Source organism: Lissotriton vulgaris, chromosome 5 (assembly GCF_964263255.1).
Source record: "Lissotriton vulgaris chromosome 5, aLisVul1.2, whole genome shotgun sequence".
Classification (NCBI taxonomy): Eukaryota; Metazoa; Chordata; class Amphibia; order Caudata; family Salamandridae; genus Lissotriton; species Lissotriton vulgaris.
This window is the reverse complement of record NC_141693.1, coordinates 31,335,319-31,354,145: the sequence shown is the minus strand read 5'-3', so window position 1 is coordinate 31,354,145 and position 18,827 is coordinate 31,335,319. Positions and strand designations below refer to the sequence as shown.

At 48.2% G+C, this 18,827-nt stretch overlaps 1 protein-coding gene across 1 annotated transcript in view; it reads right to left on the bottom strand.

Annotated features, from left to right (window-relative positions):
* Positions 1 to 18,827, bottom strand: part of LOC147710045 (decapping and exoribonuclease protein-like) — a 205,584-nt gene that overhangs the window by 17,761 nt on the left and 168,996 nt on the right. Inside the window, exons 5-6 of the mRNA XM_086919932.1 lie at positions 18,410 to 18,427; positions 17,810 to 17,904 (exon numbers count right to left, since the gene is read on the bottom strand). Of these exons, the coding sequence (XP_086776058.1) occupies positions 17,810 to 17,904; positions 18,410 to 18,427 (113 nt within the window). The remainder of the gene's footprint in view (positions 1 to 17,809; positions 17,905 to 18,409; positions 18,428 to 18,827) is intronic.

Below are 18,827 nucleotides of genomic sequence, written 5' to 3'. Positions count from 1 at the left end.
CACCTACAGACAAAGGGATTTTACTGTATAAAAATGGGGCTGTGTCCCCACAGAAATTGTTCTCGGTTCTGCTTGTGGATCCTTGCCAGAGGGGGCTGCTGCTGTTGCTGGGGCCAGGAGGACCGCCACTAGGCTTGTCTCCCTGCCGGGAGACCCAGTGTGCTGGCTCTGGCTTTGCCTTGCCCCCCTGCCTGCCTCCAGACCCTTGCTGGAGCTATACTTTGCTTAGAGCGCCTGGAAGCGCTCCTATTTTGACTTATAGCGCTAGGAGCGCTTTATTTTCCATTTAGCGCTGAGCGCGCTTCTCTTGGCGCCTGAGAGCACTTTACTTTGTCCCTGAGCGCTGGGGAGCGCTCTTTGTGCAGCCGGTGCCCACTCGGCACCTGCCCGTTTTGTGTTGCCGATTATCGGCAGAGCGAGTGCCCACCTCGCTTTATATTTTTATTTAAAGGCCGGTGCCTACCCGGCATTGCCCCGTAGTGTTTCTATTATTTACGAGCCGGTGCCCACCCGGCATTGCCCCGTGATCACCGCCGCAGCCCAAGAGCATTGAAACCTGTTGCCGGGCCGCTGCCTAGTGCGACCCGGAAGTCCCGCCTCCTGATCCCCAGGGCCGCGCTGCCATTGGCGGCCCCGGCGGAAGTCAGGCGGAGTGCAGCGAGACAAGGCCAGGCGGGAGACGGAAGAAGCAGCTGGCCGAGTCCCCGAGGCTCCCCGAGGGAAGAGGAGCCCCGCGCTGCTGCTGCCAGGAGGATCCGGTGAGTGGGGCTCAGTGAAGGATCGGGGAGGAGGGCGTCGGGGCACATTGCCGGTGCCCGTCCCTCCTCGTCAGACTGAAGAGCCGGTTGAGGCTCCTGGGGCATTTCTGTTTTCGAGCCTTGCGAGGCTCAGGCGGCATCTAGTGTTTTCGAGCCCCGAGGCTCTGAGGGGCACATTTGGTTTACTGAGCCACGAGAGGCTCCCGCCCCCCCCTATTGTTGGAGTGCCTGGGAGGCTCCTGAGCGCCCATCATTGTTGTAGAGCGCAGGAGCTCTAAAAGTGCACATTTGCTTTGTGAGCCCCAGAGAAGGCTCTTGGGGGCAGCAGTTGGTTAGAGCCCCGTGGCTCCCACGCTGTGTTCCCTCACCCTTGTTCTTGAGCCCACGTGGCTCCAATGTTTGCCCAGCTGTGATTCACAACTGTCCAGCACTTAGTGGACAGTTGCTACGTTTAGGCTTTGTGGTTTGTGCTGCCTGCGCAGACCCCTTGACATTGAGACTCAGGGCATTCAGCCCCTTGCGAGGCCAGTTGGCCTGAGGGACAATTCTAGTGGTGTGCTATGTGCACCCTGCGCATTGTAATTTACTGGTGTATGTGATTCTTGCGCAAATGTTCTAACCTGCACCTCTGAATGTGTTTAATGCCTCATGTGCAATTGTTTATGTCCCATTACCTTTGCTAAAAGTGACCTGCTTAGGTATTTTATGTGTATCCCCTTTGCTAAATGTGACCTGCTTAGAGGATTGTTGATGTCCCATTACCTTTGCTAAAAGTGACCTGCTTAGGTATTTTATGTTTATCTCCTTTGCTAAATGTGACCTGCTTAGGTGATTATTTAGGTTTCCTTCCCTTTGCTAAAAGTGGCCTGCTTAGGTGATGGTATTCCTTCCTTAGGTCCTGATGATAAGGTCCTAGTTCCCTGCGTGATTTTCCTACAGTGTTTAGGGTTGCGTAGGAGGTATTTACTCTTTACCAGTGATTACTGGTTGTGTGCTACATGTACTATTTTGGTGCTAATCATTATATGTTTATGTGCTAAGTGTATACCTACAAGTATTATTTTCTAACAAGTGCCTACCCCTGACAGTGGTCCATGTGGCCCTGTCCTGTACATAATCCCTTGTAAATTCTGCCCGTGCCTGTTGGCACATTGTACAGTTTGTGTGTTATCTAATGTGTTTTTACTGTAATACAAAGGCTATTTTTTATATAACCTTGTGTGGAGTTTCCTTTGTGGTGGGCCTTGGGTGTTGTTGCTGGGGTGCGTGCGCAAATACCTGACTCATACCGCCTCCAAGTTTAGCCTTGCTGCTCGCGCCACGTTACCTAGAGGGTGAGCAGCGGTTATCTTGGCGTGTAACTTCCTTGCCCTGACTTAGGAGTGGTGGTCTCTGACTGACTTTGGCGTGAGCCCTGGCCAGCCAGGGATCCCGTTTCTAACAGTCTCGCATTAGGAAAGTGTGAGCAATTGCTATTGTAAATTATAATTTTTTTTAATGTGTTGGCTTTGAAAATATATAAATTAATAGCATTGTTATTCACAAAGCCAATTGCTTACACTTTCCGAATGCGAGTCCTATTGGCTATGGCAATGCTTGTTGGTAGCAAGCAAGGACAGTGCTGTTGTGGTGCTGAGTGATGCTGTTATGGTGTTGAGTGATGCTGTGGTTGGGCTGAGTGATGTGGTGGTGTATTAGAGTGATGTGGTGGTGTCCATGAGTTATGTGGTGGTGCCCCTGAGTGGTGCCCCTGAGTGATGTGGTGGTGTCCCTGAGTGATGTGGTGGTGTCCTAGAGTGATGTGGTGGTGACCTAGAGTGATATGGTGGTGTCCCTGAGTGATGTGGTGGTGTTGTGTGGCGTTCAGCAGTGTGAGGCGTGCAGCAGTGTGTCAGAGCTCAGTAATTACTTTAATGACTATAAAAGTATATATTATTATACTTGAAGTCTCTTACCATTAATTGCGCGGAAGCAGAGATGCTTGGTTCCGAATCCACCCAGACAATATTCCAGAGCTCAACTAAACTTGAGACTCAAGGCTATTCCCGTGGGGGAAGGGGAAAAGTGGATAAAATAATAACCAACAAGAAGAGACAGGTCCTGGTAGGGTTCTTCTAACTCTTGGTCTGTTCAGCAGACTTCTTACTTAGATGAGATACCTAAGGAGGGAAGTGACAATTATAAATCTAACCTGACCTCTTGCTCTTTCCCTCTAAGCCTTTCCCTTGAAAAACTACAAGACAGTGGTTAGGGTTCTTTAACTATTGACTAATCCTCAAATCTCTCTATGTACTCTTCACTTACTTTTAATTTCATTTTGTATGTCTTCTTATGTATCCTTAGTTTTTAATGTTATTCTATTTTCATCTGTACATTGAAGTTTTCTCTTATTGTTCTTTAACAACTGTTTTCTTTCTCTTTCTCTCGCAGGTCTCCTTATTAGAGTTCCAAAGTTCTACAGCTTCGGTAGTTATTTACACTATACGTTATATTTTTAACTCTTGACAATTTCGTTATCTTTTAATTACATGGCATAGTCACTTAGCTTGTTTTGTGAATGATGATTTTCCAATTCTTCCTGCTTTTTCAGGAAATGCTGTGGACTAACTGACAAGACTCTCTCCTCAGAATGTTTGCGACCTCCTCAGGTAAGTTCGCCGAAGTGTCACGTCTTTTACCGGTTCTCTCCTCAGGAACAATTACTCTCTCTCAGCAGACTGGGAAACCACTACGCAAACAACTTTTCCATTTAAAGAACTAAGAATTTAATAGACAACTGGTAAAACGCTGTTTGCACGGGTGAATCCTCGGTGAAGTGCGCATTAACGATAGCGCTCGCGCATCACCTTGAGTACCCTGCAGCTGTGAATAAAAGACTAGACCGCTAACCCTAATCTCGGATCGGCGGTCACTTTGGTGCGCCATTTCAGAGTGAGTGCGGTCCAAGCGCTTCTCACAGGTATCTTTCTGCTCTCAGTAGACATGAATAAATTGGACACTGCAGCTACTTGAGCTGAAGTCCTGACACAGTGTGAGGCGTGCAGCAGTGTGTGGCGTGCTGCAGTGTGTGGCGTGCAGCAGTGTGTGGCGTGCAACAGTGTGTGGTGTGCAGCAGTGTGTGGCATGCAGCAGTGTGTGGAGTGCAGCAGTGTGCAGCATGCAGCAGTGTGAGTAATTCAGCAGTGTGTAGCATTGTGAGACGTGCAGCAGTGTGAGGCGTGCGGCAGTGTGCAGCATGCAGCAGTGTGAGGCGTGCAGCTGCGTGTGGCGTGCAGCAGTGTGAGGCGTGCAGCAGTGTGTGGCGTGCAGCAGTGTGAGGCGTGCAGCAGTGTGTGGCGTGCAGCAGTGTGTGGAGTGCAGCAGTGTGTGGACAGATTGTTTGTTGAGGTGCAGGGAAGGGGGTCTGTGAGGTGTAGCAAAGTGGTGTGAGCTATGTGTAAGGGGGTCGGTGAGGTGTGGCGAAGTGGTGTGAGCTGTGTGTGCATTATGGGGGAGCACCGGAGGAGAGACTAGAGGCTGTGGAGCAGAGGCAGATTGTGTGTTGAGCTGCAGGGAAGGGTCAAAAGTATGCGTGTAAGCCACTTAGCCAAACAAGTTAAATGTAAAAAAAAGAAAAAGAACACCCGGGAGTGAGTGCGTGCGTGCGGGACAGGAAGCCTTTTAAATCTTTTTTTTTTTTGATAACTTTATTGCGGTCATAGATCATAAAAGCAGAGATAAAATATGTACATACACAAGATAAAATACATAAATAATTAAGAATACATGGTTAAAAAGTTATTAAACAGTAAGTTATCAAAAGAAAGGTAACAAACATCACAATTAATCACAGTTTATCGCAATTCATTAGAGTGAGCCTTCTGTGCCACATACCATATAAAAACCGGGAGACCGCAAACACAACAAAAGGGGAGGTGTCATATCTTAAAATTCTAACAGCTTGTGCACATTGCCTTGGACCAAGACTTCTGCATAGCGGTGCAAACCAGCATCTCCGTATTATATTGTAAGCTGGGCAATGGAATAAAACGTGAACGATATCCTCTTTAATATTGTTGCAGACTGGGCAAATTCCCTCCTCTCGTCCATCCCATTTACAAGTAAATGCCCCAATAGGTAGACAGCCATGTTTTAATTGTGTATAGAGTATTCTTGCAAGGGGAGGCTGTAATAAGTCCAAAATCTCCTCCCTCTTAGACACGAGTTTTACCTGCCAAAATTCTGTGGACAATCTGCCCAAAGTTGTCAAGCTATGCAGCAGGCTTAGGTTGTAATATCTCAAGGAGGCCAAGAGCTCCATTCTCTTGACTTCCGGGCAGCTCACCTCCGGGGTCTCCCATAATTGGTGCATACCAATTTGATGTACAAGGGCTTTAATATGGGCTAACCAGGGATAATTCTTGTTCTTCAACTGCCCCCAAACTGCAGTGAATTCAGCTCTATAATCCTCGAGCTCAGGTACTGTCCACAGCCTTCTCCAATACAGGAGAGGTCGAGCAGCTAGCAGTTCTGAGATGGACTCTAAACCTAGGTCTAGTCTCAGGAATGTGAGCGGGGTGCTCTGGGGGAGGCCTACCAAATTCCTCATAAAGGCCTGCTCCACCTTAAGAAGGCTTGGTGTACTCTTGTGGCCCCAGAGTTCTGCACCATACATCACAGCTGGTCTAGCTTGCGCCCCATAGATCTCAAGGGCTGGGGAAACTGGCTTAAACAGGGTTGTTCTCTGGAACTTGCCAATGCCCCTACGATCTGCGACAACCTCAGAGCAGATTTGGATACCTGTGGGCCCCAACCGAAGTCTTCAGTCAGGGTGACACCGAGGCATACAAAGGTTCTCACCCTTTCCAGCGGGACACCGTTTAATACAGGGTTAGGGCGAGTGCGCTTTGGGGGATGAAAGATCATAAACTTCGTCTTTGCTAAGTTTATCTCCAATCCCCTCAAAGCGCAGAATGATACAAAACCGTCCAGAACCTTCTGGATACCTGATGATGTTCGAGACAACAACAAGGTGTCGTCTGCGAACATCAGAGCAGGTACCCGACCAGTGGCCAACCATGGAGCGTCACTGTCCCTGACATTGCCCAGTTCACCCACCAGGCCATTTATATAAAGACTAAAGAGCGTGGGAGCCAGGGCGCAGCCCTGGCGTACGCCTCTGGTCACGGGGAAGCGGGCTGATAATTCCCCGTTCTTCCCGCATCTCACCTGGGCATAGTTCCCTGCATGGAAATGCTTCAAGACGTTTAGTAGATAGGGCGGGAGGTCTAGTTCTTTCAGTACCCTCCATAAACTCTCCCTGGGGACAAGGTCGAAAGCGGCCCGCAGGTCTACGAAGAAAAGGTAGAGGCTGCCACCCTCTACTCTTGCTGTCTTCCAAAAAAGGACCTGCAGCCTAAAAATGTGGTCCAGGGTCGAGATTCCAGCTCTAAAGCCGGCCTGAAGGGTAGTCAATACTTTATGCTCCTCCATCCACCCCAGCAGTCTATCCAGGAGCACTCGGCCCAGTAGCTTCTGCGAAGTATCTAAGAGACTAATCGACCGATAATTTGATGGCACTAAGGGGCAGCCCTTCCTAAAGATTGGGACAATCTCGGCCCCTGCCCAGGTGTCCGGTAGCTTAGCTCCCCAAAGGACCGCATTAAATAAAACAGCCAAGTACGGCGCCCAGATTTTTGGCTGTGAGCGGAAAAGATCTCCAGGTAATCTGTCAAGGCCTGGGGCTTTGTTAGGTAGCTGCCTAATGATCGCTGATTCCACCTCTTTAACTGAGATACTCTCTATGTCTCCAGGGCCCACCCTCGCCCTGGCATCCCACTGACCTATCGGGTAGCGCAGGTCCGAGGCCCCCCGCAGTCGATACTCGTGCGGGGGGTCTGTGGCTCGGGTATCCGGGGGGCATCATCTGGCACCAATGTCTCTGCTACAATAAACAATCAATTATTCGAGGGTTCGAGGGAAGTATTTAAAGACCTGAGCACAGTTATAACCCCCCACGCAAGTTATAAAAAACAACAAATAACTGTGGGTCTAATGATCAACTCAGGACATGATATGTATGGCTGGCTATGTGTCTGCTAGTACTGTTTGAATAGGAGACAGACTGGACAGTTAACCACTGTGAAAAATGTCCATCAGTTACTCGTTCTTAGTCACCCAGTACATCATCTGGTCTACTCCACAGTAGTTTGACCACCACTCTATCCCCATAGATATATATTGGAGATAAGTAGTGTGGGATGGATGTCTGGTAGGTGTTGTTTATTCGTAACTGAGAGCAGTGCATAAATAATAAGTGAGAGAAAAAAATATAAAGTGTAAGATTGGATAGTGCATACAATATTCACTTTATTCTGGGGTCATGCACCTCCAATATTAAAAACAACAATAGTGCAAAAAAGTCAGGTGGTTCAAACAAATACCTTCTGACTGGGTGATCTGGTCGACATGTTTCTGCGGACTATGGTCAATTACTATACCTGCCGCTTCCTCAGGACCCATAAACTTAATTGCTACTGCTTATGTGATTTAAATAATAAGTGAATAACAGGACATTTGTAAACAGAAAAAAGTGTCACCTGTACACTTGCATTTCCTCCTTAATTTGTAAGGGGAATTGCCTCACCTCACCTGGCAAACAGCTCAGGAAAATGAAGCACCGCTCTCTCCGTCGGTACTTCAGGCAGCCTCCCCAAACAGCCCGGCCGGCTGCCTGAAGTACCGACGGAGAGAGCGGTGCTTCATTTTCCTGAGCTGTTTGCCAGGTGAGGTGAGGCAATTTCCCTTACAAATTAAGGAGGAAATGGAAGTGTACAGGTGACACTTTTTTCTGTTTACAAATGAACCACCTGACTTTTTTGCACTATTGTTGTTTTTAATATTGGAGGTGCATGACCCCAGAATAAAGTGAATATTGTATGCACTATCCAATCTTACACTTTATATTTTTTTCTCTCACTTATTATTTATGCACTGCTCTCAGTTACGAATAAACAACACCTACCAGACATCCATCCCACACTACTTATCTCCAATATATATCTATGGGGATAGAGTGGTGCTCAAACTACTGTGGAGTAGACCAGATGATGTACTGGGTGACTAAGAACGAGTAACTGATGGACATTTTTCGCAGTGGTTAACTGTCCAGTCTGTCTCCTTTTCAAACAGTACTAGCAGACACATAGCCAGCCATACATATCATGTCCTGAGTTGATCATTAGACCCACAGTTATTTGTTGTTTTTTATAACCAATGTCTCTGCCCCATTTAAATGTTCATTAGTGCCGGTCTCAGGGCTAGTGTAAAGCGCAGCAAAGTGCGCCTCCCAAACTGACGGAGCAATGTTTGGTAGGAGAGCCTCCCCTCCCTCTTTCACACCAGAGTTAACTATTGTCCAGAATAATTTGGCATCTTTTGCCAGGAGGGCGCCTCTCAGTTCTTCCCACCTTGCTTCTTCCCACTCCCTCTTACCCCTAGTGAGATCCTTTTTATATATAGCAATCTGGTTGCCCTAATATTCACTCTGCCATTAGATTTGATTGCCGTAAGTAGCTCCTTTTTTAATTTTTTGCATGCATCATCAAACCAGGGATGAGATTTCGGGGCACGCCTTTTAATTCCACTTACTGGGGAGAACACGTCCCCCAATGCCGTAACTAGCTGCCTATGTGTCTCCACTGCCTGATACCTGCAGGATGGCTCCCCCATCTGGGTTATAAGTGGGATTGCAAGTTGGTAAATTTTTGCTAGCCGGGATGGTGAATCTGCTAGGTGAGGCCATTTAACCCTCCTTCTATTGTTAGCCAACATGAGGGGAGGCATCATCGCCGCGGGTTTGGGTTCAGGATTAATTAAACCAAAGGACCCCGACTTAAGAATTAAAACCAGGGCATTATGGTCGCTATCATGTCTTTGTACGACCCTAAATTCCTTTAGCTTGTCCCAATTTTTGGCATCCACCATAAGGTAGTCAATGACGGATGTTTGACCTACTCGATTGAACGTGGCTATGGCTGGGCAATCAGGATCCAATCTCCCATTGCACGTCCGCAAGGATGTTTCAAGGGAGAAAGATTTTATTTGAAGAGCTAAAGGAGTCCATGCCCTGACCGGAGTAATATTGGGTTCTGGAAAATGCCAAAGCGCGTCGACTTCATCTTGGTCACCCAGCTCCAGACTACCTAGTGGCTCGAATTGACAATTAAAGTCTCCCCCAAGAATTATTGAAATAGAGGGGTCTAACCCCTGGATAAATGAATTCAGGGCTTTAATTGTTTCCGATTCTTGCCCATTCCTGGATGGCCTCGAATAAATATTTATTATTGCTACTTTAGGTTTACTTGCGGGTTTTAATAGGACGCACTGTATATCCAAGGAGTTTGTTTGTATTTGGGTCGCCTGGATACCCAGGTGGGTACCTATCCAGATTGATAACCCACCCGATGGACGGCCTCTACCTGTAGACACTGCCAAGATGTCAAATGTTGCGAAAGTCGAGCTGATGCTCTCTTCCAGTGCCCAGGTCTCTTGCATAAGGCATATATCATGTGTTGCCATAAAGGCGGCCCACTCTAGAGTTATTAGCTTATTTTTTAACCCGGCTATATTCCATGAGATCAACTTTAGACATCCTTCTTGTGGATTTTCAGAGCCCTCTCCTTCCCCATTCCCGCTACCACTAGTCCCCAACCTCTCTGGAAAATCACTCGTTAAGTCCTCCCCATTGGTAGATAGTAAAACATTTTCCTCTATTACCCCAGCCCTTCTAGGAGTTTCATTAGTAACTTGTAGAGGAGGATTTCCCCTTAAACTGAGTCAATCCACCTCTTCCAGTACACTAAACCTATTCCAGTGTGGTTGCAATGGGAATAGGGGACCGTATGGAGACATACCCTCCCTCGATACCCCTCCATATGGCGTTCTCTGTGGTGGAGGATTATATCCCCTGTTATAATGTACCCCTCTATGACGTGAAGGCTCCAGACTAGGGGTGGGGTAAAAATATGAGAGGTGCAGTGGGCATATTTGTGTATTTGGTCTAGTGAATGGGGCATTACAGATATACTCTACAGTTGAGACATCCCTGAAGTTCAGGATTATGACATCCCATGCTATAGTTTTTGGGCCCCTCCCAATCCATGCTACTCTTCTGGCCGACATGATTTCACCTGAAACATTCAATGGTAAGGGTCTATTGATTGTAAGCCGATGGATACATTTGTTTTTTAACTCTGTCTCCCTTTCTCTTTTCCCTTTGCTTAGGGGTGGTACTCCCGCAAGTGTGACCACATATGGTTGGGCTTCACGGGGTAAGTGAATCGATGGTAACTGGTTTGGAATAGCTCTTGGCGTTGCATTTCTATCTAGTGTTTCACTAATTTTGCTCCCTGTTTCGCTCTTTTTTTCCTTTGCTGTGGCTTTCTCTCTATCATTTACCAAATTTCCCGCTATTTGATGGATTTGGCTCTGAGAGTTAGAACTGGTCATAGCCTGTGGTGTAACGTGTGTCGCCTTTTGAGCGGTTGGTTTGGCTCCTGCATTGGAGGTCTGTGCTAAAGGGTTGTTATTTTCGGATACTCTAGCACTATGCTTATTTTGAAGTAGAGTATCACTAGCAGGAGGTATCGGATTTTTCGACTGTTTAGCAGTCTCTATTGTTCCTGCCCCCTTGGAATTTATAGTAGAGATAAGTTTGTCAAGTTTTGACACTAAGGGTTTGAGTTGGATAGCTATGGCCCGCTACAGGGATGCTTGTAAATCAGCAACCATATTGGTGACCCAGCACGGTACTCCTAATGTTGGACATGATGGGTTAATGGTCGGGGTCACCAAATCATGGTTAGCTGGTTTACAATTCCTAGCATTTTTGGAACCAATACCTTTCTTCTTCTTGGAGCATGTTTTTTGTGCCTCAGGCCTTTTCTCCAAAGAGGGGGAGGTTAGAGTAATTGGGGGATCCTGAACAGCGATAGGAGTCTCCCCAGACAACTGGCTACAGGGTAAATCTACGTATGACGATGACAAGTAGGAACTAGCTTCTAATTCATCAGTAACAATAATAGAAATGTCCCCTTCTTGGTTTGGAAAACGTAGTGTTTGTGTAATAGATAGCCTCCTCTCCGCATTCTCAATGGCATTTGCTACAACACCAATAGTTTGTTGCAGCATCTTGTCAATAGCAGTCAGAGTGGGTAGGGGCTGCGATTCTGCGGCATGCTGTCTGGTGTGTGGGCGTGTAACTGGTATCTTAGCTTTTTTTTCCCCCCGATTATCCATTTTGCAGATAGGAGGTATTTGATGTGGAGATGAGTAATGGGGTACACCAGAGTCCTGTGTACAGACAGTGAGTAGTTCCCCCTCGCGTTGGCCTAATGGTTTATTTTAACAATAACAATAGTTTGACCAAGGAATGTGTATCCAGAAGACCAAAGTACCTTTCTGGATGATGCCTTGCCAGTTTCACTTCTTCGAGGGATGAAAGGGGGGTGGCCAGTCCAGTCCAACTCCGTCCACGGACGGCCACAGACGGCTCGCCCTCTGCCCGGGCTCAGCCCGGCGTCCCCGCGCACGTCCCGCGACGCGGGAGGAGTGGCTCGTAGTTAAGCACCTCCGGGCGCGGGCAACTGACGCGGACGCTGCAGCCGGCGTCCACGTGATGCATCAGGGCACGCTGGGGATTGTAGGCAGCAGACCCGGTGTTCAGCAAGGCACTCTCCCCTCTCGGCGGCCGTGGGATTTCACAGGTGGCGGCGGGGGAGAGTGAAGCAGGGAGCCGCGGTGATCAGGGTACCTCCGGTGAGATCTGGCGTCACATTCACTCCCAAGCAGTTCTCGCACCCGCTCCCCAGCAGGAGTGGCTCGCAGTTAAGCGCCTCCGGGCGCGGGCAACTGACGCGGACGTTGCAGCCGGCGTTCACATGATGCAGCAGGGCACGCTGGGGATTGTAGGCAGCAGACCCGGTGTTCAACAAGGCACTCTCCCCTCTCGGCGGCCGCAGGATTTCACAGGCGAAGGCGGGGAGAGTGAAGCAGGGAGCCGCGGTGATCAGGGTACCTCCGGTGAGAGCTGGCGTCACATTCACTCCCAAGCAGTTCTCGCACCTTTTAAATCTGTGTTGTTGTTATGAGCTGTGTGTGCGTTAGGGGGGAGCAGCGGAGGAGGGACATGAGGCTGTGGAGCTGGGGCAGATTGTGTGTTGAGCTACAGGGAAGGGGGTCTGTGAGGTGTGGCAAAGTGGTGTGAGCTGTGTGTAAGGGGGTCGGTGAGGTGTGGCGAAGTGGTGTGAGCTGTGTGTGCATTAGGGGGGAGCAGCGGAGGAGGGACGAGAGGCTGTGGAGCAGAGGCAGATTGTGTGTTGAGCTACAGGGAAGGGGGTCTGTGAGGTGTGGCAAAGTGGTGTAAGCTGTGTGTGTGTTAGGGGGTAGCACCGGAGGAGACACTAGAGGCTGTGGAGCAGAGGCAGATTGTGTGTTGAGCTGCAGGGAAGGGTCAAAAGTATGCATGTAAGCCTCTTAGCCAAACAAGTTTATTGTATGTAAAAGACCGGGAGTGCGTGCGTGCGGGACGGGAAGCCTTTTAAATGTGTGTAGTTGTTATGAGCTGTGTGTGCGTTAGGAGGGAGCAGCGGAGGAGGGACAAAAGGCTGTGGAGCAGGGGCAGATTGTGTGTGGGTCTGTGAGGTGTGGCGAAGTGGTGTGATCTGTGTGTGCATTAGGGGGCTACAAGCCTCTTACCTGAACAAGTTAATTGTAAAATTGTAAAAAAAAAAAAAAAGCCTGGGAGTGCGTGCGTGTGGGAGGGGAAGCCTTTTAAATTTGTGTAGTTGTTATGAGCTGCGGGTGGCGGGTAATAATGACCACGCCAACTGAAACTGCCAACATAATGACATGAGTGAACAGGACGCCCAAACTGGCTTGCTTGATGCTGTTCGCTTCCAGCAGCTCACGGGTCTGTAACCCTTCCTCCGACCTCTCCTTCGTTAGGTGAAACCCTTCTGAAAACAAGCTTTCGGCATTGCTGTGGCAGGGAGGCGGGGGAGCGGGAGTGCATTCCTTTGAAGTCTGATTGGGGGGAGTGGCTTGCGAGTGGAGTTCTTTGAAGTCTGATGCCGAGGCTCAGACAAATGGTGGTGTGCGAGCGGCTTCCTTTGAAGTCTGATGCCGAGGCATGGTGTGGGATGTGTCTGACGATGATGTGCACATGCCTGCCTCACATGAACTGTATGCGATCCGCAGTTTGGTAGACTTTTGGAGCCGCTTACTATAATCTCGCCTATTCCATCCATAACGGGTAGAATATTATTATTATTATATTTATTTTTATAGAGCGCGCAGCTACCCGGAGGTTTACCGGCGCTAAAGACACTTTAAGCGAGAATGCAGTAGGGGGACAGAAGGGCCTAAAGGAGGATTATTGGTTAAACAACCATGTTTGTAGGTTCCTACGGAATTGGAGGTAGCATGGGTCTGTGCAAAGCTGGATAGGGAGGGAATTCCAAAGTGAAGGGGCAAGGTATGAGAAGGAACATCCACCCATTCTTGCTCGGTTAATCCTGGGTACCAGAAACTTATGTTGGCTTGAGGAGCGGAGGGTTCTTGGGGGGCAGTATTGGTGAGCAAGGGTGCTCAGGTAGGATGGTGCTTTGCCTGCCCTAATTCTGTGCATGGAACACAAGGCTTTACATTTTGTACGGCTTTCGATTCGAAGCCAGTGAAGGTTACGTAAACCAGTGGAGGTGGAAGATTTTTTGGGCAGTTTGCAAAGCAGCCTAACCGCTTCGTTTTGTACTGTTTGAAGTTTCCTCGTGACTTCCTTACAGGCTCCTAGGTACAAGATGTTGCCGTAGTCCAGTCTAGATGTAATTAGAGCCTGGACTAATGTTTTTTGTGTGTCCTGGGGAAGCATCCATACGATTTTCCTAAGCCACTTGAGGATGGTAAAACAAGTGGCTGCAACTCTGAACGCTTGTTGTTTCATGGACATTTGGTCATCAAAAATGATGCCAAGATTACGAGCGGTTTTGGAGGGAGAGGGTGTGGATCCCATCTGAGGTGGCCAATAGGAAAGACCTAAAAAGCATTTAACATCCCAATTGTAGTTGCGTTGCCTGCCTACGAGTGATGCTCCTCGTACGCTGGTGCCCTGTTATGGCAATGGAATTTCAGCAGCCTAGGGGCTGACATGGTGCCAGCCCTGGCCTTCAATAGTCGAGGGTCCCTAGGGAGCGCCCAATCATGTACAGTATCAGCCGGTGCTTCCCAGGGCTGCCTCTCAGCGCCCCTCCCTTCGAAAGGGAGTGTTCCAAAATGGCACCACAGGTCTTTTACTGCAGCCTGGTTAAGGTGGTGCATGCACCCCACACTAAGATTTAGGTTACCTACATCTACCTTTACTCACTGACACATATAAACCTATCAATGGCAGGCCTTGATAATCCTGAAGACAAAGTACTTGGTTTTGTGTGAGAGGGTGCCCGTGCATGAGCAGGACCCCTCTGCTGCTTTGGAAATCTATTCTCTGAGGCCGTTCTGTTATGCAGCCAGACCATATACTCTTAAGTGCATTATAACCTCGCAGTAAATGCTAACTTTGGAATGGCTGCAAGGAAACATGCCGTGTTTGGTGTTAAACACTTCTGAATCCTACTCCCCCGCCAGTCCTGGCGGTGGGGGTAGAATTCCACCCTTCTAGAGGGAGAGATATGTACACACTGACCTAACCGGTAATAGTTTAAAAGAGCCCTAGCATCAAAAAATGGATGCTGCAGCCACAGGCACGAGTCTGGCCTCCTGCTGCTGGACGAAACTCCGGCAGGGCAGGCCTGGACAATAGGTTTCCTGTCACAGGGAGGTGTATCCACCTCTCAGACAGGCTTTAGTGTTTTGAGGCTGGGTGGGTGCATTCAGAGAATGCTTTTCAGACAGTGCTGTGGGCACACTTGGTGTCCCTGTTCATATCCCAGTTCAAACCAGTTGCATGGGCACTCAGCCCCTGCTTTAGTGCCAAACTGGATAAAGGGAAAGGGGTGTAATTACCCCTCTCCCCAGACCCTCCCATACGTGCATCCCCAGAGTATGTCCAACCCCCTATCTTAGTACAAGTACAGGAACCCAGTCCTTAGGACTTTAGATTATACCTGGATAAAACTCTGAAGCTGAATCCTGGAACTTCAACACACTATGATGGCTAGAGGACTGAAGAATCTCCCTTGGGGTCAAGGAGTGACTTCCCTGTTCAAACAGGCACCAAAGAAGCATCTTGCTGGTCTGCATTTCCAAAGCTCCCGTCGGATACCAACCTTTTTGTGACTGAGGACATAGACTTCCAGACTCCTCAGAGGCTGACACGAGATCCCAGCAAAGCTAAGACCCGCAGCCCTCACGAGTGACGTGGAACCGGAACTCCTGGACACCGTGCACATTTGCAAGTGCATCAACTGCCAGTGCTTTCCCAAAGTTGTGCGTTGGACTACTTGTAGTCCAATCCCCGAGCACCATCTGCACCGAAGATTGTGGGCCTACACTCCAAGAATGTTCCGTGGGCCCGCTTCTAGCCTTTCCGCTTGAAGCTACTTCGCGATCCCTGGTCCATTGACTGGTGGGTCCCCACGAAGGTAACTCTTCGATTTCTTGGGCCTCCCTGTTTGCTGTAGACGTGCCCTGACTCCCCACCAAAGGGTCAGTCCCTCAGACCTTGTTGGTCTGCACCAAAGCCAGTCTTTTTTTTCTGCATGGGTTGTTGTTGCCAAGGCTTGTTGCGTCCAATCTGGAAACCGACACCACAACACTCGACATCCTTCATTGGACAGCTCAATTCCAGCATCTCGTCTTCGTCGACGCCTCCTGGTCCTCATGGCTGAAGAGTCAAGCTTCATCTTCACCTAAAATCACCTTACATCGGTGGGCATCCGCTCATTGCCTTCCTGTTCACTGGCAATTGACCAAGACTCTGTCCCCTCTGCTTTCAGGTTCAGCAGATCGCCATTGAAATCAAAGACAAAACTCAACACGAAAAGACACCTATGCACCCGGCTTCCCTGGGTGAGGTAACTTGAGTACTCCGGTGCTCCCGTGGTTGTTGGCTCTAGAACCTCCTAATTATAAAGGGGTCTGCTCCAAGTCCTCTTCTAAGTGTCCTTTATCTTTAAAATTCCAACCGCGAATTTCCCCTTAGAAGTTAATGGTGATTTGCCGCTGTGTTTAGACACACACACTTCACCAAGGGTCCCCTGTGTCACTACCTTGGGTGGGTCCTGGTGGCCCCAGTGGTTCTAAAGGCTCTAGGCCTTGGATGTATATCAGTCGTGGTTCTTATACAACTTTCTTAATATATGCTTTGGTAAGCCCCTAGGGCTCAACGTATATTGTGCTAATTTACTGTGTGCTACTTAAGTTTACTGAATGCATTTTTGCCTCTAGCCTCATAAAGAGACTACAGGGATGTGTTTAGAATAAATACATATATTTTATATATATACCTAGTGTAGTTCTCCTTTCATTTGGTCATTCATGAGATTATAGACTGGTAAAACAAGCTGCTTTACATTCCTTCAAGATTTAGCCTGACGGCTGCTCTCCACAGCTACCACTAGGATAGCTTTCTATAAAGGTTGTCTTAAACCTACCATCAATAAGGGTCGTTTGGACTGGTGCAAGGTGCCCACTAGAATAGTGGACATCGTATGCCAGGCCAACTTCTCACAGATGATTAAAAATTCGAAGACTTTCTTAAAGACATTGAACTTCCTTGTTTGCAAGGACTGGAAAAAAGAGACTAAATAGTCCTTTTAGTCTTGAAGAAATTCTTCTCATCATTAGGGGCTTAAAAAAGGGGGAAAGCTGCCGGTCCGGATGCTTTCCCAAATGAGATCTATACTCTGCTTAAAGAGGAACTTGCCCCAATATTACTGCAGTTGTTCAACTTTGTTTTTTTGGGTAGACAGAATCTTCCGTCGTCTTGGGATATGGCCACTATAACTATACTTTTAAAACTAAATAAAAATCCGAGGGCCTGTGAACTATATAGGCCAATTTTTCTCCTTAACAATAACTATAAAATGTTCACTCAGACTTTAAAAAAAAGATTGGATAAGGTGATAGGATCTTTAATTCACACCGACTAAAAAGGTTTTATAAGAGGGAGGCAACTTTATGAGTTAACCCATGAACTAATCGCGACCATAGATCTGGCGAAGGTGTGTGGGAATCCCCTTACAGTAATGACACTAGATGCTGCTAAAGCTTTCGACAAGGTTAGCTGGGCATTTTTGTATAAAATGAAAGAACTCCTTAACCATTGATTAAACATTAGTGCTTGACAAACAAATATATATTCCCTGAAGGTCTGGTGTGGGTGAGACACAAGGTGAAGTCAGCAGCTTCACTCATGAATGTCAACACTTTTTTACAAACTTTTATGGTGAAGTCACTGTTACCATATTAGTCAACCTCAACTCCCTTTCAACTTTAGGTTTTTTAGGGAATTTCATTAGCTGTTTTTATATATTTTATTTCTATGTGTTGTTATTTGATGCTGGTGGTTTTATGCTGGTTATTTTAGTGTGTAATGATGAGAACTATGGTGACCTATCATAACAACCTCAGCCATACTCTTGTTAATAGGGAAACCTTGTAAATTCAACATCAGTGTACTTCTTCTTCAGAACTATTTAGCAGAAGGAGGAGAGTCCAGAGGCAGTGGTGGAAAGACATACACCTCCTGGAAGCAGCTCTCTTAACCTACTGCATTCATTTTACTTAAAGATCTGGCCCCCTGAGGCCAATTCTTATGGCTCCATGAGCACAGGGTTTGTCAATGTTCCTTTCTAACCAGCCAGTTGGTCTCTTTCTTCCAGCTTCACCTGCCCAGCCAGACTCCCCATGCCCCTCGTGCCCCGCAACCAGTCCACATGAGCCATCAGGCCCCTTCAGACCATTAAATACATGGCCCTCCACTCTAGAGGCACTGCAGCCCACCTTCAGGGGGTGGAAGGAAGTCCACAGAACATTTCCATAGACTCTAGTGGGTCACAGGTCCCACTACTACTTACTCATGGTTGTCTTCGGTCACCACCCTCTTGACGAAGGACAGGAACGCATCAAGGAAGTTAAAGCAGACTTGTGGCTTCCAGTAGTCGGGGGCTTCCTGTGGGGGCACAAGGCAGTGATCAGCGCCTGGGAGGGTCACTCATCTCTGATGCTCCCATATACACCATTGTCGGTCTCAGAGTGCCTTTTTTTCCATTAGCACCTTCTTAAGGTGACAGCATATACCCGCCTCTCCTCCCCCAACTGAACTGATAGATGGGTAGGTGACCTCTCTGGGATCCTTCACACTCAGAGGGGAGGGGCTCAGAACACCCAAATAAGTGCAACATTAAACAGAGGTTGGGTCTTTACATGAAGACAGCCTGGCAGAGGCCAGGTCCTAGCCGGGCACAGGTCATGGGCACTGCAAATACCCAGGGGCGCGTGTGCTTCTTGATAACTGCACAGGATGACAGTGCAGCATTGCCACTGAGCCCCAGCCAGCAAGAGGTAGAAGCCCTGAGGGCATCAGGGTTACTAACTGACAGTCACTCAGGTTCACAACAACCAGGCGGGCAACAAGAAAGGACAGGAATGTGTACAGGGAAAAAACACAGACTTACCGCAGATGCTGGGGCTCTCTGAAAAAGAGAAATAAAATGTGTTAAACACTGTATGCAAAGTTTTATCCATGCATACTTGGTAAGAGGAGCAAACATGGGAAATGATTGATGGGCGAGTCTTTAACAAGACTCCAGAGCAAACCTTGGGAAGTGAGCTATCAATCAAAGCGTTCATTCTGGGGGCACACAAGCACCGGGTGACAAAGAGATTTGGGGTGCCGGGGACATTTTGTGGCTGAGTACTAATGAGAGCTCGCTGATGGGGGCTGGCCGAGTTCATGGTCCCCTTGTGGCCTGCATGGAAGGAGAAGGGGTTCACCCATGGGCAGGAGCATTGAACCATGCAAGGTGCTTCTTGCGCTGCTCAAGGCAGGGGGCGCCCTGTGTTTCACGGCTCATCAGTAGTGTCCATTGCTGC